The sequence below is a fragment of the Corvus cornix genome, chromosome 12 (genome assembly GCF_000738735.6).
Source record: "Corvus cornix cornix isolate S_Up_H32 chromosome 12, ASM73873v5, whole genome shotgun sequence".
Taxonomy (NCBI): domain Eukaryota; kingdom Metazoa; phylum Chordata; class Aves; order Passeriformes; family Corvidae; genus Corvus; species Corvus cornix.
This window is the reverse complement of record NC_046342.1, coordinates 19,074,130-19,096,599: the sequence shown is the minus strand read 5'-3', so window position 1 is coordinate 19,096,599 and position 22,470 is coordinate 19,074,130. Positions and strand designations below refer to the sequence as shown.

The 22,470-nt window shown below is 44.0% G+C and overlaps 1 protein-coding gene across 2 annotated transcripts; it reads left to right on the top strand.

Annotated features, from left to right (window-relative positions):
* Positions 1 to 1,220: 1,220 nt before the first annotated feature.
* CRBN (cereblon) lies at positions 1,221 to 18,118 on the top strand. 2 transcript variants are annotated; one of them, XM_039559096.1, is made up of 11 exons: positions 1,221 to 1,326; positions 4,372 to 4,484; positions 5,081 to 5,283; positions 6,114 to 6,263; positions 7,605 to 7,767; positions 9,107 to 9,169; positions 9,584 to 9,668; positions 9,825 to 9,940; positions 12,350 to 12,414; positions 13,578 to 13,709; positions 14,908 to 18,118. In XM_039559096.1, the coding sequence occupies exons 1-11, from the start codon at positions 1,266 to 1,268 to the stop codon at positions 15,095 to 15,097; spliced, it is 1,341 nt and encodes a 446-aa protein (XP_039415030.1). In that variant the 5' UTR covers positions 1,221 to 1,265; the 3' UTR covers positions 15,098 to 18,118. The 2 variants fall into 2 exon arrangements, with proteins under 2 accessions (XP_039415030.1, XP_039415031.1); XM_039559097.1 differs by having other exon boundaries at positions 1,230 to 1,326; positions 4,375 to 4,484.
* The last annotated feature ends 4,352 nt before the right edge of the window (positions 18,119 to 22,470 follow it).

Here is a 22,470-nt window from a genome sequence, read left to right as displayed (position 1 = left end):
TCTGTCACTGATGCAGGGAGAATATTATTGCTGAACTGAAATGGGGGATTCTGAAAAGCAGAAAGTGCAGAATTTTTCCCTGAGAAAAAGGCATTTTTAGGGAGAATCAACATAGGACTGAGATAGAAGAATTTGAAATGCTCAGGAGCACTGCATGGGATGTAGTGATTTGTAACGAAGAATGCGATAAAAATTTCAGCAGTAAAAATTAAACATTTTAATAGAAAGAGAAAAAATCCAGGGCTGCAACATGGCTTTTTTGTTTGAGGGTTTTTAAAGGGGAAGGTAATGATAATAAATTATGAGACGGGGCATTTGTGTGAGAGTTGCAGTGCAGAGGCAGCTGCACCGAACTTTTTGGGATGTATCAGCCGGATTTGCATCCCGTGAACCATTTCTGGTGATGACACCAACCTCACACCAGGACAGGGCTCTGCTGACAAGCTTCAAGAGCACAGGACACAGGATTGTGTCCAGAGGGCTCTGGAATATCCCCAGTGAGGAGACTCCACACCCTCTCTGGGCGCCTGTTCCAGTGCTCGGTCACTGCACAAGAAAGAAGTTTTCCCCCGTGTTCAGGTGGAACTTCTGGGCATCAGTTTCTGCCCGTTCCTCTTGTGCCATTGCCGGCCACCACCAAGAGGAGCCTGGCTCCGTCCTCTTGGTACCGTAACTAATACATTTAATAATTAAATTACTCAAGTTTGTGTGCACGGATAAAAATCCCCTTTCGGCCGTCTCTTCTCGGGGGCGAAGAACCCCAACTCAGCCTTGCCCTCATAGCAGAGATGCTCCAGTGCCCGCAGCACCTCCCTGGCCTTTCGCTGCACCCTCTCCAAGTCTCTCTTGTGCTGAAAGATTTTTATCGAATGCTGTGTTTGCAGTTTCTTTTCAAGCCATTTACCCAGGAGGTTTAACCCACCGCGGGTTTTACTCACACCCAGCCCCTCTCCCATGCTCACAGCGGGGCCCGGGCACGAAGCGCTTTGGGGACTCGCCGCAGGGGCCACCGGAGCCGCCCTACCCGGGTCAGCCACGGCCGTGCCCCCTGAGCAAAGGAGGAACCGCTGTCCCCCGCCAGCCCCGAGCCCTGCGGGCGGAAAGGGCTGTCCCTGCCCGGGCACACGGAGCCACCGCCTCACGATCGGTGCGAGCACCGGCAGCGGCTCCCGGCCCCGCTCCGGCCGCGGCTCCCGGGCTCCTCCTCCGCCCGCCTCCTGCCCCCGCCCCGGCGCCTTCCCAGGCTGCTCTCCGGGTAAACAGCGATGGCCGCCGAGGACCGAGGCGGAGAGCCCCGAGATAACATGGGGAACCAGCTAGTGCCCGGTGAGGGCCGGGCCGGGGGCACCCGCGGGGGAAGCGCCGGGACGGGGCTCGGCGGGCGGGGAGGGAAGGGAAAGGAAAGGAAAAAGGAAAGGAAAGGAAGGAAGCGGAGAGGGAGAGGAGAAGGGAAGCGAAGGGGAGGCGGGGAGAGCCCGCGGGCGGTGCGGGGAGCGCGGAGGGCCGGCGGTGCCGGGCCGCGGAGCTGTGGGCGCTCCCGGCCGGTGGAAGGCGGCGCAGGACGAGCCTCGGCCCGTGGGGCTCCTGCGGCCTCTGCTCCTGGGCTCCTGCAAACCCATCGAGGCTGCAAATGTTCCACCGAGGCCGCAGATGTGCGGTGCAGGAAGGGACACGCGGTCACGGGTGTTCGGGGCCGCCGCTGGGGTGAGACGCGCGGTGGGGTTACCGCCAGAGTGGGCAGACCAGGCACTTCGCTCTACACTGAGACATCTGTGAAACCAAAAGTCCGAGGAAAACCTGTGTTGTTTTAGGAAGTCTCTGCTTCATTTAAACGCTCTCCAGTGCGAATAAGCAGGGAAGCAGAGGTGCTCGGGACTGGCTGGGTTCCATGTGCTGCCCGGCTTACCTGTCACACACGCCAGTGCAATTCCTCAGCCAGGGAATTACACGTAATTGTTGCATAATAACGTGTTGTTCTGGATATGGTGCCTCCACACTGACAGGAGATCGAATAGTTTGGGAAGCAGCTTGTGCTTAACTGCAAAGAAGCATTATTTCAGAATAAGCTTGCAGGGGAAAAGGGAGCAGGAAATCCTGCCAGGAACCAGGGTCATTTCCAATGGCAGGAAATTCTGTGAGCTCTTTAGACTTGTATGTTTTAAATAATAAGAAAATATTTCCTGAATACTTAAGGAAATATAGCCTTAATATAACCTTAATATAAGCTATTTTCCTGAATGTTTGAGGAAATACGGCCTTAATATCACCTCAATAAGCTATTTCCTGGATATTTTAGGAAATACAGCCTTAATATAACCTTAATATGACCTATATATAACCTTGTCCCTCTTCTTTAAAGGAAGTTCATCTTTCCTCATTTCTGCACAAAGGCATTGAGAGTGGATTGGGTTGTGTTAGTGAACCAGCGTGAGGAAAATGTGATTTTTGTCATGCGGGGGAGCCTTCACCGCTCGCCTTCCCTCGTTCCTGTGTGCTGGAGGTGCTGCTAATCCTGGAATTAAAAAAAAAATAAACCCCAATAGTTGGGGGTGTAAAAGCTTCAGCTTGTTTTGCCAGCTGAGAGGGAGGAGGAGAGGGAAGGCGCCGGGGTTTTCTCTGGTTCGGGCTCGCTGGTGCTGCTGCAGTGAAATGAGTCATCGTCCCTCAGCCACCAGCACCACACAGCAGCCACTGTGCGCTTTTGGCAACAGCCAGCAAAAGTTTGCAGGGCACAGTTCTTTCCAATCAACTGCTGCTAATTCCTTCTGCATTCAGAAAAACAAGTGGGACGGCCTCTCCCTGTTAAAACTGCTAATGATGGATGGAAAAATCAGAGTATTTTTTTTTTTCTCTCCCCCATCCTACAGTGATGCCCCAGAACCAAACAAAAACTTCCTGTTTTTTCCCTCCATCAAACTGAGCAAAATAATGGACGTCTTGGACATCTTAAACATTTTGTAGTCATTCATGGTTAGGGTTGTTAATTGAATATAAGAAATTTTATATAGATGTGGAGTATTTTTAGCAGTCATTAGGCAGATGGTGTCTCATTGCTTAAAGGACTGTAATTAGGTACAATACCAAAGAGAGTCTGTAACCTCTTTTCCTGTTGTGCTGGATCATTTCTTGCTGAGATAAATACAATATAGGATCTGTAAGAGCAGCTTCTGTAAACTACACACTATTAAAAAAAATGTAAGTGAGGTGAAGCTGAAATAAGACCAGTGACTAAACACTTTGTGAGAGCATTTAACAAACGTGCTTGGAGGCCAAAGAGGGAAAAAAAGGTTCTCCAGAATCAGCTTTTAATGCCTTCTTCGCTGTTCTCTTGTCCTCCTACTCTCAGAAATAGTAAAATCAGTGGTGCTCCCATTTCTGAAGGAAAATTCTTTGCTTTGCAGCATCTTTCGTTTTTGAGATTTCCCTACAGAAGCCTTCAGGATGAGAGAATCCCTCTGCCTTTTAAATTTTCAGCTCTGGTTTATTTTTTAAGAAACTAATTGCAAAGGCAGGCAACTAGACAGACTATTGCAAAAATATTTTTTTCCATCTTGTAATAGCTTTGAAGGTCCAAATGATGTTTTTCAGCACCACTGGGATTATCCATTACCCAGCAGCTCTTGGTGTAAGGATCCTGCAGATTGGTTTATGCTAACATCTATTTTGGACATAACTTGGTGTATAAATAATGTTTGTGTTCAAAGAAACAGGGTCAAGTAATGCAGTGACTATAATTTAATTGTCCTCTTGCCTGAAAATTACTTTAGGATTGTCTGAGAAATGGGAAAGAAGTAGTGGTTTTTAAATGCTGTTTTATATCTGAAATCCCTTGGAGCCTTGTAATTTGTTCCTTAGCAGCTGCCTTTGCTGGGTTTGTGTTTGGTGTACACACAGCAGAGGCTGACAGCAATTAAGTTGTCTGAAATACCAGCAAGAGTCTCTGCATGAATACAGAGCTTCCCATTGCTTCTTACTCACTTGCAGTTTGATTGTTCAGGTTTGTGCTGCTTCAGACACTTTACTCATCATCCTACAAGGAATGGAGTTACCTGGCATCCTGGTGTGCAGGCAGAAAACCTTTAGAGCTGAGATAAGGAAGCGCCACTGCAGTGAAAACCTGAACCGACAGCCTTTGTTTATTATTTCTTCCAAGGAAAGTTGTTCTTTAGCCTTTCAGAAATAAATTACCAGCTTTTGACCCTTTCTATAGAATGATGATTTTGCTGTAACAGCAAGAACATTCTTTTCCTCAGGTTTATTTCCCTGTGAAGGGCTGTAGCCTGGGAATATTGAATGCATTTCCCTGATTCTCAGGTTTTTGTCAGTCTTTGCTGATTGATTTCTACACAATATTCTGTATGTGCTTATCAGTAGAGAGCGAGGAAGAGGATGACAATGAAATGGAAGTGGAAGACCAAGATAGTAAAGAAGCTGAGAAGCCAAACATCATTAATTTTGATACCAGTTTGCCCACATCACATGTGGTATGTTTTTTATATATTGTCCATTAAATATCTCTTGAAGGGATTTTAATGGAATTTGTGTAGTTTTATTGTAATGTTCTTACAAGTCACAAACTTAATTTTATTTTCACAGAATCGTAAGATTATAGAGTGGTTTGGGTTGGAAAAACCTTAAAGGGCATCCAGTTGCACCCCCTGGGCAGGGACACCTTCCACTATCCCAGGCTTCTCCAGCCTGGCCTTGGGCACTGCCAGGGATCCAGGGGCAGCCCCAGCTGCTCTGGGCACCCTGTGCCAGGGCCTGCCCACCCTCACAGGGGAGGATTCCTTCCCAATACCCCATCTAACCCTGCCCTCTGGCAGCAGGAAGCCATTCCCTGTGTCCTGTCCCTCCATCCCTTGGAAATAGTCTCTCTCCATCTTTCTTACAGCTCCTTCAGGCACTGGAAGGCCACAGTTAGATCACCCTGGAGCCTTCCTTCTCCAGGCTGAACAACCCCAGCTCTCCCAGCCTTTCCTCCCAGCAGAGCAGCTCCATCCCTCTGCTCACCGTGGTGTCCCTGTCCTTCCTGAGCACCCAGCCCCTTCCCTGACTGTCCCTCCCTTGCCCTTGGCAGTACCTGGGCTCGGACATGGAGGAGTTCCACGGGAGGACAGTGCACGATGACGACAGCTGCCAGGTGATCCCCGTGCTGCCCCGGGTGATGGTGATGCTGATCCCCGGCCAGACGCTGCCGCTGCAGCTCTTCCGCCCCCAAGAGGTTAGCATGGTGCGGAATTTAATTCAGAAAGACAGAACCTTTGCTGTCCTTGCATACAGGTAAAATCCATGGGGGGATGTTTTTTATGCAGCATGTTTTAGCACGGTTTCTGTGGATACTAAAGCAAAAGCAGATGGTTGCATCAGCTCTGTGCTCAGCAACAAGTTGAAATTGTTTAACAAAAATTGCCTTCCAATATGTAATGGCAATGTAGGTGCTTGACAGCATCACGTGTTTGTGTGGAGAAACAGCAAGTGCTGATCTGCTTCTTTGTTTGAGCATCCTCTTCATTTCAGTAACTGTTTGTTCCGTCTTGTTAAAGAATAAGCCCTGACCTGAAATGTTAAAGTCACATTCTTGTTTTGAGAACTGTATTGTATTGTTTGTGGGTGAATTAACAAGCACTGGCAAATGTTGCACAGTAGAGCTGAGAGACAGGAGGTGATAGAAAAGTGGAAAAGAGAAAGGCTGATGAGTGCCAGAAGAAGTTGGGAATGTTCCTCCCTCTTCCCCCCGCAATTTACTATGGATTAATTGTGTGGGAGGTGGGAACAGTTCCTGTTATAAAGTCAATCTAAAGAGTGTTGGTACTTGGAGTGTCTGCATTTGAAATGCTGACACACTGGTGATCCCTGTGCTCCCAGAATGTCACATCTAGACTCTAAAATAAAGCAGTCACCTGGCAAAAAAACCCAACCAACCCAAACAATAGAAGTTGCTTTATAATGGAAAAATAATGGTTGTGATGGTTGAAGGTATTTTACCAAAATTACTCTTTTGATCAGACCAGTCATGTACACTCAGTGCAGACAGACTGGAGTCTGAATGAGCAGTGCTGTTTGGAGGGGGGTTAATTCATTTAACTCACCTTTAATTCTGTTACTTTCAGTAATGCACATGAGAGGGAAGCACAGTTTGGAACGACAGCAGAAATCTATGCCTACAGAGAAGAGCAGGAATATGGAGTTGAAACAGTCAAGGTGAAAGCAATAGGAAGACAAAGGTTCAAGGTGCTTGAAATAAGAACACAGTCAGATGGGTAAGAAAATTATGCAGTTAATTCTATACTCAAGTCAGCTTTGATTAGGAGTATTCTCTTATTTTCCAGTTTTTTTCCATGTTCCAGTGTGATGGCTGTGATATCGAGGCTCTTCTGACTAGTTTTTACATATTACGTAATTAATGCCTTTTTCCATTTCTAAAAGTGATCAAGATCCTGAGCATCCAGTAAGAATATGCTGAGTCTTCCCTCATTTTCAGGTTCTTGGCATCATGCCCTGCACCATGGCAGTGTCACTGGCCAGAGGTTCAGGCTCCAGCACTGATCTAGGAGCATGTGACAATTCTTAGCACAATTGCTAGAGGTTCTGTAATCTTTTCTGCAAGGCTTGTAAAGTATTGCTCCAAATCTGTAAATCTAGAGCTACTCACTGTATCCTGCACTTCAGCATGGTGGCATTGCTTTAGAAAGAGGCCTGGGAGCAGCATTTCTGTGGTTTTGTGACCTGCAGCTGAAGAAATTAAGAATCCTTGTGCTGTTTGCCCTCTAACATTTGGTTACAAATAACAGACTGCAAATGTTACAGCTTAGGAAAACCCCTGCTTGGACACAGGGTGGCAGTACTTGGACAGCTGCAGGAACAGCAGCTTTGTTACTGAGAATTCAGTGTCCAGAGATCCTTAGCAGGAAGAACGTTTCCATAATTCTTGGTGTTTCTGATTCCTAAGTGCTTGTGGCACAACTCATTTTATAACTATTAAAGTGGCCAGTTCAGTGCTGTCCCTGTAAGAAAACTGGAAATTTGTAATGAAAAACACCTGAAGATTTCAGGATTTCTGCTGCATAATCCTGATAAAATATAAAGTCTTTCCTGCTGGACAGCATTCTTAGTAGCCACATAACATATGCTGAGGTCTTTGTGGAAGAGGTGACCTCGTTGATGCTGGGATATTAAAATCTGATCAGAGTCTGTATCCTCTTTCTGCTGATTCTGACCTCTAGCTGAGCACAGAAGCTTTTGTGGTTTGAAGATGGCAAACTGCATTTCAGCTAAACTGAGGCACTGAGGTGGAAAGCTGACTATTTATACCAAAAGTAACTTGAGGAGACAAAAACCTAAATCTTTAGTGCTGAGACTGTGGAACATGCTGCTGTGTTGCCACTGCCAATCTGTCTGTATTTCTGTCCACCACTATCCCAACAGACCTGTAGTGCTCGAAAATATAAAGAAGTTCTGATGGAATGGGTTGTTGTTTAAATTCTCTGGTACTGTGGACTGATTAATCCATTGCACCAGCCTGTGTTCCCATAAGCTGTAAAATCCATAAAAAAACATTTAAAAAATGTGTGTACACCTCATCTTTTTGTTTCCTTTCTCAGAATCCAGCAGGCTAAAGTACAAATCCTCCCTGAGCGAGTGCTGCCTCCCACCATGTCAGCAGTGCAGCTGCAGTCTCTCAGCAGGTGCCATGTGATTCCCTCTTCCAAACCCACTTCCTGGCAGGACAGAGCCATTCGGCAGTGGTGGCAGAAGTACCAAAAGGTGAGAAGTTACTCTGGGGGTTTGGTTATTTTGGTTTTGTATTTTTTGTTTTAATTTCTGGTGGCATCTTGAGAAAATCAATATCAAATTCCATCTGTAGAGGAGTAGGCACAGCTGGGAAGGCGGATTCCAACCTCCTGCTTTTCATGGAATCACACAATGGTTTGGGTTGGGAAGGTCCTTAAAGCCCATCCATTCCATGGGCAAGGGACAGTCTCCGTTATCCCAGGTTGCTCCAAGCCCTGTCCAGCCTGGTCTGGGGCACTTCCAGGGATGGGGAGTCCACAACCTCTCTGGGAAATCTGTATTTATATCTGTATTTATTATTTGCTCCACTGTTTCGGTCGTTGACACAGAGAAGATACCTTGAAATCTTCTGTCTCTGTAGAGATCTTTGGAACTACCTCCAGAAATTAATACAGAATCCTGGTGACTCTCCTCATGTTTGGATTTGCTTTTTTCTTCAATGGTTTTGAACTCTTGTACCCTCAAAAACAAACAAAGCAAAACAAGAAACCAAAACCAAACAAAAATACAATCTGTTGATAACAAAGAGCTCTTGATTCTCAGAGTTCCTGACCAAGCTCCTGTGAGCCCAGAAACACTGGGCTGTGGGGGTGGGAATCCCTTTCCCAGGCTGATTCTGTCAGGTGAAGCTGAAATGAAGTGAAGCCACTGTAGGAAGAACCTGGGATGCAGCTCCAGAGCAGGGTGACTGTCCCTCTGACCTCCATCTCTCTGTTGGGGTCATTTGTAAGTGAGGAGAGTTGCCCTCAAGGGGGAGATTAACATTGAATTTGTACGTATTTAGAGTGCAATATGAGATCCTTTTTGGAAAGCAATGCAGTTATGCTGTGTGCTGCTTTTTAGACTTCTATTAACTAAAGCTCTAAATTTCTGTGTTCAGAAATCACTGGAGAGAATTGGTTAATTAAGCAAATGACATTACACTGGTGGAAATTTGGTGGTTCCAGGGACAGCTGGTGGAGACTTAGGAACAGATGCACTGTTAATAGCACCTAAATTTTGAACTATATCTCTGTTTCAGATAGATACCCTTTTGAAAGACATAATTTTTTATTACCAGACATCAGAAATACCTCTAGTGCAGAGACAGGTTTTGTGACAAAATCCATGTATTGTCCTGTTCAGAAGGCTGTGTTTCAGTGCATCTGAAAATGGGTTTGGAAGCTTCACAGTGAAGTGCCAGTCCTGATGGGGATAATGTCTTGTATCTTTAAATATTCAGGTCTGTCTCCCCTGTTTTGTTTGTTTAAAAGAAAAAACTCCCTAAAACCTGCTAGTGTTAAAGAATAAGTATTTGTGGGTTTGGTTTCAGAGGAAGTTCCACTGTGCCAGTTTGACATCTTGGCCCCCCTGGCTCTACTCTCTCTATGATGCTGTAAGTTCACCCTTAAATCCAATAACCTGCGGTGAGTTTTGTAGTTGTAATATCTAAGTATGGGATAATATAAAAGCTTTGGTTTTGTTGGCTCATAATTTCCATTTTAAAGCATTTTATATTCACTGTAGTGTGAAAAGATCAGGAAGGGCTTCCCCCTCTGTGTCCTTGTTCTCTGGTGCCAGAACAAATGTCTGGGAGGGATAGTAAAGATTCTGGTTCCTTCTGTGTTGTCTCAGAGCAAAAACTGTTAAAATACGTAGCTACAAAGTGATTCTTTAGTTATTCTTTAATTAAAAGGTACTATCCACTTAGGGAAAAGAGCTTACTCTACATTTTGCTTCCCTTTTGTTTTTTTTCCTAAGAAAACAGCAATACCTATGTATTTAAATTAGGCTTTTCTTCTAACAAAAGGAAACCTTGATGGAAAGAGTCAAGAGGCAGCTCCATGAGTGGGATGAAAACCTTAAAGATGAATCTCTTCCATCGAACCCAGTAGGTACGAGGTCTTATGAACTCACTTTTTAAAATTATCTTTTAAATTTCCTAAGAAAACCCAGCTTAGATAATTACCTGTTGTACTGTAAATAGAAATAGTTGGTTTTATTTTATTTCTCTGTTAATTCTAACAGACCTGCTGCTTTCTCATTTCTAGATTTTTCTTACAGAGTTGCTGCCTGCCTGCCCATTGATGATGCTTTACGTATCCAGTTGCTCAAAATAGGCAGTGCTGTGCAGAGGCTCCGCTGTGAGTTAGATATCATGAACAAAGTGAGTAGTTCTTCTTTATTTACCACTGAATTGCCAAAAAAATACAGGAGTGACTGTTAGAATCTCTTACAGAAATGTATGGAATTTCCAGCTAATCCTTGAGTGTTCTGTTATTTCTTCAGAAGTTTGCTCAGAGGGAAAATGACGTCTCAGTGCTGGATTATGTTTGGCAGCAAGCAAGGAACATACAATATATATAGTAATATTTGCTTTTGTTAGAAGTATTTTGGTGTGGCACAGCACTTTTTTAGCCAAGAGATGGTGCTAGAAGTCCAGTGTTGCTAACAGCCATCATGGCCCCATACTGACACCACGATCAAGTATCTTTTTGCCATGGAAATTTGTGGGTTTTGTAGCAAAATCTATGTAGTATTGAGTGTAAATCTAAAGATTGGACTAAAAAAGGGTTTTTTTAATAAGACTTGTTAGGCAATTCCTTGTTAAGATGTTCTTGTTTCCCTTCCCTTCATTCCATTGCCATGGCCTTGTAATGCTCTAAATGTTCTATTTTTGTCTAGTACAGTTTTTATTATAGTTTACATTTTCTAAATAACCATGCTGTGTTTGTCTAATGGATACAGAGAAGTGGGAATTTTGCCTGTTTGGCTAAAAAGCACTGTCATTAAATTCTTGCCTGCTTCTGGGGAAAAGTGAACCAGAATGTCATCTTAATAGTGATCCTCTTCCCAAAGTTCATGCACTAGAAATTTAAAGAAAGGAGACAGAAAACACTTTTTCCAAGTTCTGAGAAAAAAATGGGCAGGTTTTTGCCTGAGGCTGTAATCAGACTAAATTTCACTTGTCTTTCCTGAGTTGAAACTCTGAAGATACCCTGATACTCAAGTGCTGCTGAGAGCCGTTCGTGTTCCATGATGATATATTTTCTATAAATTCCAGAGAGACAGGAAAACTTAAATTACCCTCACAAACTGAAGTTAAAGCTGCTTTTTAGGTTATACCCAAAAGGTGTTCACCAACACGTGGCATTCTGGTCTGTAAATGTGTTTAACTGCTCTGCATTAGTGTCAGAATGGTGAGTGCATTATGGCTTTTCACAGTTTATTTAGCAACATTTTGGCCCAAACCAGTCGTTTTTAGCCAGGGTTCTTTAGGGTGCCCTGGCTCGTTCAGAATGTAATTTCCAGTAATAAAACCGATCCTGAGAGCTGATCCATTTTCCCTTGTCTCTGATACCAGTGAATTCTATTGTACTTTTATCAGCTTTCCCTGTTGTTAACCCAGTTACCTACGCTTATGTTAAGGAGTGTGCCTGACTCCCAGGTATAACACCGTGAATTCCACTTGAGAGTGCTAATTGCAGGCATTAGATGGGTTTGGAACTGGAGCCGTGGAATCAAGTAGTGGCTAAATTGGGCTCTCAGAGTGCTGTGTGAGCACTGGGTTGCAATCTGAGTGGGGGTGGTTTGAAAGAGTTGGGGAAGGTTCCTGGCAGGAGAGAGAGGCCAGGGGAGCTTCCAGAGGGGATAAAGAATATCTGTGTCCTAGAGCTCTTGTCCTTCCTCATCTCCAGTGAGCAGAGAGTGGGGCAGGACCAGAGGCACCTCCAGGAAAGGAGCTGGAGGAGCTGAAATGCAACAACCACCTCTGAAGGGAGAAGGGGGGAGAGGAAAGAGTGATTTGAGTGTGTGGTGTCACAGAGTGCAGGAGTCACAGCTCAGGGGGGCTCAGAAGCACAAACTCCAGGTTATAACAGCACAGGTGAAGATCCTCTCCCTGGGTGCAGCGTTTTATTCCAAAACACTGGGGATCATTTTGGGGGTAATTTCATAGGCATTACCCTTAAAAAGAAGTACAAGTAATGCACGTCCTGATAATTAATGGGAGTGTTCTGCTGAGCTGATTTAAATGCCTCTTTTCTGGGCAGTGTCAGTGATGAATTGTTCAGTTCCACTTTGTAGAAATTGTAGAAGATGGATTAATCTGTTATAATCTCCAGGAGAGAGATCAATATGTTTTACCTATTTTTGTGAGGAAATTAAACCCATTGATCTACAGTACCCTCAAATTTAAGAAAGACTTAATGATTGCATTTGTCTCATTTGCCTTTTCTGTGCTGTATTGCAGAAGAGCAAAAGTTGTTTTTTCTAAATTAGCCTTTAGAGACCTTAAAAGGTTGGCTCATTTATTATCTTTGTGGAGTCAGATCCAATTCTCTGTGTGTGGATCTTTTTGGGAGGGGAGTATATGAACATTGTTATGTCTTTGGGAGAACAATTAATGTTTTTAAATAAGTAAAATGTGTAGAAAAATATCCTATATAAGTGTTGTTCAGATAAACAAAACAGTTGGTCCAAAGTCTGTTCTGAGGGAGAGACATTTTTATTATTTCCCACTGCTGACAAGCATCTGGAAATTAATGAAATTGTCCTCTGTGTTTCTCTTTCCCAGTGTACATCTCTCTGTTGTAAGCAATGCCAAGACACAGAAATAACTACCAAGAATGAAATATTCAGGTGAGTTTATTACTCTTTGTCTTGGGCAGGTGTTTGGTCAGAAACACAGGCACAGCAAAGCGGATTAAGCTGGGTTATGTCTTAAAACTGCTGTGTTTGCCAGAGCTCCAATAAAATTTAAGTAAATATTTATAGGGAGTTTATATTTGAGCTTTTTTAATAAAAAGTTAGGAAATCTCAGCATTTCCAGGTATATTGTAACAGAAGTTGGTGTTGTGCCACACCCCCAGCACCTTCACACTGAATGATTTGAAATACAAATGTGCCACATAAAGACTTTTTCATCCTGGTATTTCTGAATAAAGTTTGAGATCCAAAATTTTAATTCACAGCACTTCATTTATATGTCCTACAGGCCTCATAAGCAGATGAAAATGCATTAATTAGGGGGTATAAGCGGGCTGCCAGGATGTTGGTATGCAGGGATGGTTCCCATTTATGTCATTAAATGTTGGGATCCCTTTTTTCTTTTAAGAATTTAATTCCTGATAACTGCAGGCTGACCCCATTCTCTGTTTGCCCTATACAATATCTCGCATGATTAACACCGATTACATTTCCCAAATAATTGCTGCTTCTGTCAGCCTTGTCAGTGTTTTTAATCTTGATTAACTCCTATCAGCCCAGCCCCTCTGATAATGGGAAGGTTAAGAGATGGTTTGGGCTAACAAAGACTCCTCACAGTTTTCCTTCATCCAGTGTGATAAGGAGCTGATGGGGTAATTAAAAGCCATTTCTTATCTTCTAATCAAATAAAGGATTGCAGACACTACAATTCCTGCCGTGTCAATATGATGAACTTTTAACAGAAGGTGCTGAGAAGTTGCTGCAGTAAATGAACATTTTTGCTTACTTTTCAAGTTACATTTTCCTCGCTTTTCTTGGGAGTTGCTATTTAACATAATACACAGGATGGGCCCATTGTGTACTTTCCTGCAATTCTAAGAAAATTTGACCAATGATATTTTAAATTAGCATCTGTTTGCTTTCCATTTTTAATAATATAATTCAAGGGACTTTTTTTCCCCCTATGAAAAGCATTTTTTTTGCTCTGGAGAAATATTTTAAACTTAGCTGGCAGTTTTTCCTCTTCACATTTGCCACGCTTCGGGGTATTTTTTTATTTTTCCTTGCTCTCTGACAAAATTCCTTGTGTGTTGTAGCTTATCCTTGTGTGGGCCCATGGCAGCCTATGTGAATCCCCATGGATACATCCATGAAACCCTCACTGTATATAAAGCCTGCAACCTGAGCCTCAGTGGTCGGCCCTCAACAGAGCACAGCTGGTTTCCTGGGTAAGAGCAGCAGCATTTTATTAGAAAATTACCCAAACTGGGCATTTCTGGGAGGGTGGAATAGTAAATACTGAATTTTTTAGGCACCTGTTATCATTTTGCTCATATGAAAAATAAGGAAGTAAATTTAGGCTTATTCAAAATACAGAATCAAACGGACAAATCACATAAAATATTGCAGAATTTATCTTTAATATTTTTTAAATGGGGAAATACTAAGATTTTAAAACATAGTCTAAATCTAAACTGTTTAAACAAAGTGGTCTGGGAGTTTCTTTGTGGGTGCTTTTGTTTAAGGTACAGCTGAAATAATTGTTTTCACAGAGCTTTAGTGCAAATGCAAACCAGAAGGTATAAATGCATTTAGTCTACTGAAATACATTTTCTTATCTAAAAACGAAATAAATGTTAACATGAAGTTAAAAATTACTGACATTTGTATTGATCTGATTATCTTTGATTTTATTTTAATAATAAATAATTAATAATAGTCTGTCTTTCTGAGACAGTAACAGATTAATTAATTAACAGAATTAGGTGCTCAGATGTAAAAGTTTGCCTAATAATAACAGGTCTCGCACCCAGGATTTTTTCCTGGAATATCACCTAGAACTGAGCAATGACTTGGAGGATGCCTGGCATTTCTGTCAGACATTTTAAGACTCCCTGAAGAAAATTTGGGACTTTTAATATCTGTAGTTAATATTTCTGTTCCTTTTTTGTTTTCTCAGCTCTTCTATGAGGGCTTTGAAATATTCATGTTCTACCTCATAAAACTGTTGGAGAAAAGCTCTGCTGCTGTGGGAAGTGCAGCAGTCCCTGTTGTTTGGGCAGCAGGGCAAAAATCACTTTTATTCCCATTAAGTCACTCACTCTGAGAAGTTTTCTGACCCCTCTTTAGGGGTCTCAGCATTTCATTGCTGAAACCTGGGGCGATGAAAATCCTTGGTTGCTTCCTCTCTTCGAAGAGGGAAGAGAGGGCTTTGGGGGTGGGGCTTTTGTGAGGTTTTTTTCTTTACTTTTTTTAAGGTCTGCAGCGTTTTAGATGGGACATGGGCACTGGACTCCTGAGGATTGTTACCCAAACCCAGCTGGGGATTGTTACCCACACCCACTTTGGGATTGTTACCCACTGAAGCATTTTCCAAAGGCCTTTTCCTTCCGTGTTGTGACCGAGCCTTTGCTGTGCCCGTGGCAGGTACGCCTGGACCATCGCCCAGTGCAGGATCTGCGGGAGCCACATGGGCTGGAAGTTCACGGCCACCAGGAAGGAGCTGTCCCCCCCCAAGTTCTGGGGGCTGACGCGCTCGGCGCTGCTGCCGCGCATCCCCGAGGGCGACGGGGAGGAGGACTCGGAGCGCGGCCGCTCGCCGCTGCTGTGCCTGTGAGCCGCCCCCGTGCATTGCTCAGTCCTGCTTCCATGCTTCCTTAGCCCGGGCACCACGCTGCCATCCCCGGGGAACGCCAGGCTCGCCGCGCTGGCAGCGCTGCGCAGCCGCGTGCTGCAGCTCCCGACTGCTCCTGGACAGGGGGTGCCAGGAGACACCAGGAATGAAGGTCCCACACGGGACACCAGGAAATCTCTGATCCACGTGGACACGCTTGAGACTGGGCTTTGTCCAGCCTTGTGTAATTCCTACTTGCAGTGAAGGAAGGGGGATGGAAACTAAAATCAAACTAAGATCACAATAAGCAGAGTCTGATTGATGCAATATTCCCGGGGTGGTAGGTAGCAGTTTCCTGCTGTGGAGTGTTTGCCATAATACACTTACAAGTGGTTTGCTGAGAATCCCTGTTCCTAACTCTGTGAAGTCCTTCAGGTTTGCTGCTTGTGCTGTTTCTCAGCTCTTTGCTGAATACCCATGGAAGAGAGAAGCAGCCTGAGTTTCTGACTGCTGGAGGCAGTGCTGGAATGGGCAAAAGCTGGAATTGCAGCTGCCTCCCAGGATGGAACCCATGGGAAGTGTCTGTTCCTTACAAGTTGTCTCATCTGTTTAGTCCACTTGACTTTAGAAGTCTCATGTTTTAAACTGTTTGTAAGAAGTGCACAGGTCAGTCCCAGAGGGTAAACAGCATTGTCACTTTCTGTTCCATGTGCTTCAATTACTTCCCCAAATTACTGCTGGTTAATTTACCAGTGTAGGTGTCCAGGGGTTTGGGAAGGACTCTAAAACACCCCACTGAGGTGATTTTTAAGTAGTGCTTGTTGTGACAAGGGGAAGGAAAAATCTCTTTAATTATTTTTTGTTTTAACTATCAGATCATAAAGTAAAATTTCCCATTATCACCTTACAAAGAGCAAAAGTTCCTAAATAAAACAGAAATAAGGCAGTGCTTTTTTGTGGGGAGGTTGTTTCTTGGTAGATTTTTGGTTTGGTTTTTATTTTGTCTGAAGGGCTGTCTGTGCTCCACAAATTGGGTGCCAAACTGGGGCAGCTTTTGCCACTGATTTATTGGTTTTTTCCCTCTCAGAATGCACTTTGGTGATGGAAATGGAGATTTTTTTCAGTATGTTTGTGCACATAAACACTTGTTTTTCTTGTGAAGCTTTTATCATCCACTCTTTATTTCTTCACAGTGATGCAAAACTAATTAAGTTTAAGACAAGAGCCATTGGCTGCTTGTTCTCTGTCGGGCTCCAGGCAGGTGTGGCAAGGACAGATCAGTTCAGTTGAGGGCCAAGGCCAAGCCTGGCACACCTGGAGCTGATTCCCACGTTAGTGTGGTACCTGCAGCTGGAAAAACACCCCAAACCATGGACGTGCTGCTGGATGCTGCTGGGTGTTTGTCATGCCAGGTAGGTAGAGATTAATGATTGTGTAACTCAGGTTTAGTTCTTTGAAGCTTTCTACCTCTGTGCTGCTTTTGTTCTCCTTAGACATCTTTGATTCCGTGTTCAATTCCGTCTGCAGGGCCCTGACTTGGCAGTGAACTGGGAAAAGCAATACTTGGGATGTGGCTCTGAGCACACAGAGGCTCGTTTTCATCCAGAAAACATTCTGGATGTAGATGATGATTCATTATAAGGTTTGAAAGCCAAGTGCTGGTGTGAGAGGGAGACTCTGAATCCTCTGTGTTTGGAAATCCACTGGAACCAGGCCTGGCTTTCCCTCACCCCTGCACACACAACACATCTGGGCTGCACATTTGGGTTATTTTGTTACTTTTCCCCTCAAAATCCCTCATACCTGTTGTGTCTGTGACCCTCAGTGGGGCTGAGAACTTGGAGGGTGCTCACAGCACTTTCTGCTGCCTTGGTGTGAGCATTCACTGAGGGGTGGGGAAGGAGAATTTCAGAAGGATTTTCTCAGCTGTCACTGAACTTCGTAAGGGTTCAGTTCTTTGGGGTTTTGGCTGAGTCTTTTGGATTGTCAACTAAAAATGGCAGTGTTTGAATCCAGAATAGGCATATTTTTGGTGTTTTGTGTATATAGTCAAATGTAAGCTAATATAATCGAGGTAAGTCAGGAGGAAATTAACACTGATTAGATTTTATTGGTGATGCTGTTCCATGTGCTTACCCTGTGTAGTGTTTGCCACATTCGAGTCCACGACGCTTTCCAGGTTGACATCGTGGGTTGCTGATGAATCCTGTGGTGGTGAATCCAGTCCTTAGAGGGTTCCCTGGGAGGGATCAGAGGGTGCAGCACTCCAGGGTGTGGAGTTGGGGATGGCTCCATACATTGTTTCCTATTTTCCGTGCTTTTCTCTGTTTTGAAGAGAAAACTATTGGTTGGAATTGTGGAAAATTTGGAACATCAGTATGGAAAAATACGGACAGCAACTGCTCATGAGAGCTAATCAAAGGAAATCAGATTTTATGAATATTTACATTTACCCCATTCATTGGCTGAGTAGCTTCATGCAGGAATTAATTAATCCGATGGACTTGCTGGCTGCTGCCCCAGGGGATCATTTTTCTCCTCTCCCATCACCATCCCTTCGATGTGGGAATGGGGCTGGGGTCAGGGCTGAGGGACAAACAGGCATCCTGTGGGAACAGGAGTGTCCTGCAGGTAAGCAGGACTGAGGGATCACGGGATTTGTGGCACAGACTCGCTCGTTTTCAAGCCATCACTGCAGCATCACCAACACCCCCAGGCAGAGCCTGTAACATTGCAAGTTCTCATTTATTTTAGTTTCATTTGGACAAATACGTAGAACCACTTGCACACTGGGCCTGAAACATTGCAGATACTCATTTGTTTTTTATTAATGCTCTTTTTGGATGTGCTGCAGTTCATTTGTTCCTCTCTTTGTCACCTTTAATTGCTCTGTAAACTGCTCCAGGGGTAGCCCAGTCTCTGCTTTAACTCTTCCTCTCTCTGCCTTTTGGGACAACTTTTCTGACAAATCTTGTGGCTTGCAAACATTTGCAAAGAATAAAATCCAATTTGTTTCAAAACTCACCTGGTTTTGCTGATTGTTGGGGTGGGAAAAAGGCAGCACTTGAGTTTATGATGTATTTTAAACAGGTTTGGCTGCAAAAGGTAAGAGTTTCACTCCCAAGTCTGTGCTGGCTGGACTGGCCCAGGGCAGAGAAAGTAAGGAATAACGTGGGAGAGAGGGTGGGTCGTCAAGAGGGAAGAATTTTAAACTCCTAAACACCTGCAGAATTCCAGGCTTCCCTCAAGCCTGCACAGAATCCTCGTGGGAATTCCCAGGGAATTGTTTTCCACACGGACAGTGCTGCTGGGGCCGGATTTTTCCCTAGGGCAGCATTTCTTGCTCTGGCCGAAGGTCTGCAGTGCACCATGAGCTTTCCCTGGATTTTAAGATGTTTGTTTCTTCTGAGAGCTTGGCTGACTGTGATGTTTTCCCTTCCTTACAAATGTTTGGAAAGCAGGAATTGAGGGTGGTTGACACTCCACTGGAAAAGTCTGTAACTTTTTCTAAGCTTTGGGCAAAACCATGGGGACTTTGTGACAAGAGGACTTCGTGACAAAGGCAGAGTTAATGATGGACCTTGGGAATGAGGCCATGAGGTAAAGGGAATTCCGGGAGAAATGCCATGGGATACGTGGAGAAGGGATTACCAGGGGCTGGATGACCTTCAGGCATGTGCTGGAGGGAGTGATACTGGAGTGACACCATTCTGACCCTGGTAATGTCCCTGTTTGTGACTCAAACCCTTCATTTCCATACAAACTGGCTGCCCCCCACCATTTATGAGGGCAGGAATGGGATGTTTGACCACAGTCCCACCTCCACTTCTCCCAGAAGGATAAATCTGGCATTGGAAGTTCCTCATGAAGAGGAGGAGAATGTGACCACTTTACAGACAAGTTGAGAGCTGCTCTTTTCTCCTCCCAAACCTTAGGTAAGATTTGCACCTCAAGAACACTTTATGTAGCACTGTCCTCTTGTGTTTTGTAGGTCCAGAACCAGCTGGAAAGAAAGGTTTATTCTCTGTCAAATTTCTGTATTTTTTATGCAACAAAGCTTTAAATCCTTGTTGTCTTGCCCAGCCAGATAATGGAGGACACTGTTCTCTCCCCACCAGGGGAGTGTAATCCTTTGTGTCCCACTGGAGCTGGGAGCAGCTTTTTAAGGGAGGAAAAGGGGTTACTGTACTGCAGCCACTCATGCTCCAGTGTTGTGTGGGATTTTTAGGCTTATTGAAGCTTTTAAGAACGTCACCCACCCAAACAGCCCAGGCAGAGCACGGGGTACCTGAAAATTGTCTCCAGCTGTATTGAATCCACAGGGAAATTAGAAAGGCTCTGCAATGCAGGTGTGTTACATCCTTAATCCAAGAGCTCTCCTAGAGGCGGTGAACAGAACTCCAGAGCAGTTGGAGCAGAAGTTTCCTGTGGGTCTGGGTGTTGTGTCCTGCCTCCATCTGGACACGGTTTGAATCCAAGGCTCTGGACAGATTTTCCCCAGTACCAGCCCCAGTTTGTGTGGGAGGAGCAGGAGGTTGGTGTCACTGCCCCACACTCCCTGAGCTCGCAATGGGGATGTGAAATAAGGAGAACAGTCCTGCTTTATGTTCCCGCAGCTGAATTCCCCTGTACAACACGTGTTTATTGCACAAGCTGGGGCTGCAGGAGGCATCACCCTCCCTAAACAGCCCCGAGCCGAGGTCTGGGGGGGCTGAGGCACAAATTTCACAGGCTGGCACGATGGTTAATGATCGGGAAGTGAGGAACAGGCCTGCGGGTGCTGGTGATGCTTGTGGATGTAAAGCTGCTCTGCAGTGTCACACACCTGTGCTGGGTGGCAGGGCCAGTCCCTTCAGCTGCCCCCTGGGGTTAGGGGCATAGAGAGAGGGAGAAATAGATTATATGTATATATATACACACACATATATTTTATATATATATATGTATACACACACCCCTATATAATATATATATGTAATAAATAAAATATACAATATATGTACTATATATTATATATAATTAGATATAATCGATATTATAGTCTATAACAATATCTTATGTATAGTAATAATATATAATTTAATATTATTATATATAATAAACATAATAATTTTAGTATAGATAATATTTAATGTATAATAGATAATATACAATATATCATGTATTATATGAGAGATACTTGTATATTATATATAGCCCATATTTATTTTTATATATTATCTAATAATAATATATCAATATATATTTATAATACAGAAAAATATTTCTATTCACTTATAAAAATACAATTATATTTTTATTTGTATATGTATATTTATTTCTATATTTGTATGTTTATTGTTTATTATGATCTATTATATATATTTGTATTTATTATTATATATTCTAGCTAAACACGTTATACATTTATTTATTTTATATACATATAGATATATATATATTTTTTTTTTTTTATATATATTTTGTGTGTATAGAGGAAATAATTCCAGGCACGGGTTGTAAGGCAGTGCCCCAGGAGGGCTGCTCAGGAAGGAGGGATGTGCAGGGCAGGAGGGACTCTCAGCCAGGGAGGATGCTCAGCCAGGGCAGCTCCTGCCCTCCCTGCACGCTCCAGGGCCCTCGTGGTTCCCATTTCCCCTCCCCTCTTTGCTGAGCCCCAGGCTTTATGGGCTCTGTGGCCCGGCCCTCACCCCTCAGGAGGCTCCCAGGACATTGGGGCCTGTTCATCATTTTCACAGCTCGTTGCATCTCCAGGCAAGGGTTTGAAAAGCCGCGGTTAATGCTCGGCACCAGCTGCAGAGAAGAGCTTTGGCCATGGCTTTGCCCTCCATGGGCCGTTCCCTTTGGGGTGGGGGGGCACCCCAACCCTGCTCTGGGGCTCTGCACCCCCTCCTGCTGCTCTGGGAATGGGAACTCCCTTCACCCCCAGGAATAAGGGTTTGTTTCACTGCTCTCTGCAAACTTTGGGCTGTGTCCCTCTGAGGACAAGGGGGTCAATAGGAAAGGGTGGTGGCCAACTCATTTTTTGGTGTTGCAGTGGGAAGCTGGAACAGTCACCAACCTACAAGGCCCTGTGGGTTTGCTGATGTGTAACTTTAATTAAAACACATGGTGAATGTCATTTAATTAGTCAAGTAAGCTGTTGGAGAACTTTACCTGACCATGGGTGTATGGAACTGCTTCATCTCTTCTCTCCTCATTTGCTATTTAAATAGTCCATACTCTATAAAGAAGTGTTTATTTAAACCCATCATTTCTCCAGATCTCAAACTGGCACCACTTGCTTAAAATATTGACAAAGATTTTTTTATTTCATGCCTTTCATTTTCCCAGGGGTTAATTTCTGAGGAAGATGAACAGAGATGCTCAATAGACCAATGGGAAACCTCAAGCATGAGCTGATCCTTAAAGGAGGTGTTGGAACACAGGTGCTCCCTACACTGAATTCCCAGCAGGACTGTTCATTAGGGTGCTCGTGGAATAACCTGGTTTTGCCATTTTTCTTGAGCCCTGGAGATCTGTATCAGGACCTTGTGTTATCAGTGAGGGATGGAGGAAACAGGGGCTTCCCCCTGCTTTTAGTGACCAGCTTGGCCAAATAATCTCCAATTAAACCCATCAATAATAATTAAGCTGGCTTTGAAATGACTGATGTAATAGTGCACTCTATAGCAGCTGTAACTCTCTACACTGTGTAGTAAAGAATTCTTATTAAAGTCTTTTCAGTCTAATCATTCTCAGCATCCATTTAAATAAATCATTCCTTGCTGTTCATATGGAGGATCTGGGTTGTCATCCTTAATTCTGGGGGATGACGTTGTACAAAGGTTCCCTGACCCCTGAACAGTCCTTCAGACATAAACCAGTGATTAAATCTGGGACCAGGATCAGATCCAGGCACACCAGCCCCTCTGAGGGCTGGGAAACAGCTGGAAATTGGAGCTCATCACTCATGGGAAGATCTCCCTGCTAACCTTTGTCCAAAGTATCCATTTGGTCCATGCCAAGATAATAAATTTCAAGCTTTTGTCCTTAAAAATCCTCTCTCCAAGGGCAATACTGGGTAAAGTTAAGTGTTAATACTTTACCACCTCCACAGCCATTGCCCCAACGCTTGCAGTTTGGTGAAGTGTTCTTCAAAGGACTCTACCTGAATTTTGTCACTCTCCCTCCCAAGATTGCAGTAGTTCCATAAATTGCACAAAGGAGGCTTCAATTTAATTACCTCATTCAGCACCATCCTGCTCTTGTGAGATCTGCCTTACTGACAAACAGCACTTCCTCTCTTCCCTTGCTGTCTCCCACAAATTCCCAAGCACCTTCAGGATAATTTATTTAAAGGACCAGACGTCCCAGGAAAATCAAAGGCAGCTGGG

Bases quoted from the DNA above. Each gene is read 5' to 3' on its own strand.
- CRBN (XM_039559096.1), top strand. From the start codon at position 1,266: ATGGCCGCCGAGGACCGAGGCGGAGAGCCCCGAGATAACATGGGGAAC. The intron at 9,669-9,824 runs GTACGAGGTCTT...TCTCATTTCTAG, and splicing joins TCTTCCATCGAACCCAGTAG to ATTTTTCTTACAGAGTTGCT. The intron at 9,941-12,349 runs GTGAGTAGTTCT...TCTCTTTCCCAG, and splicing joins AGTTAGATATCATGAACAAA to TGTACATCTCTCTGTTGTAA.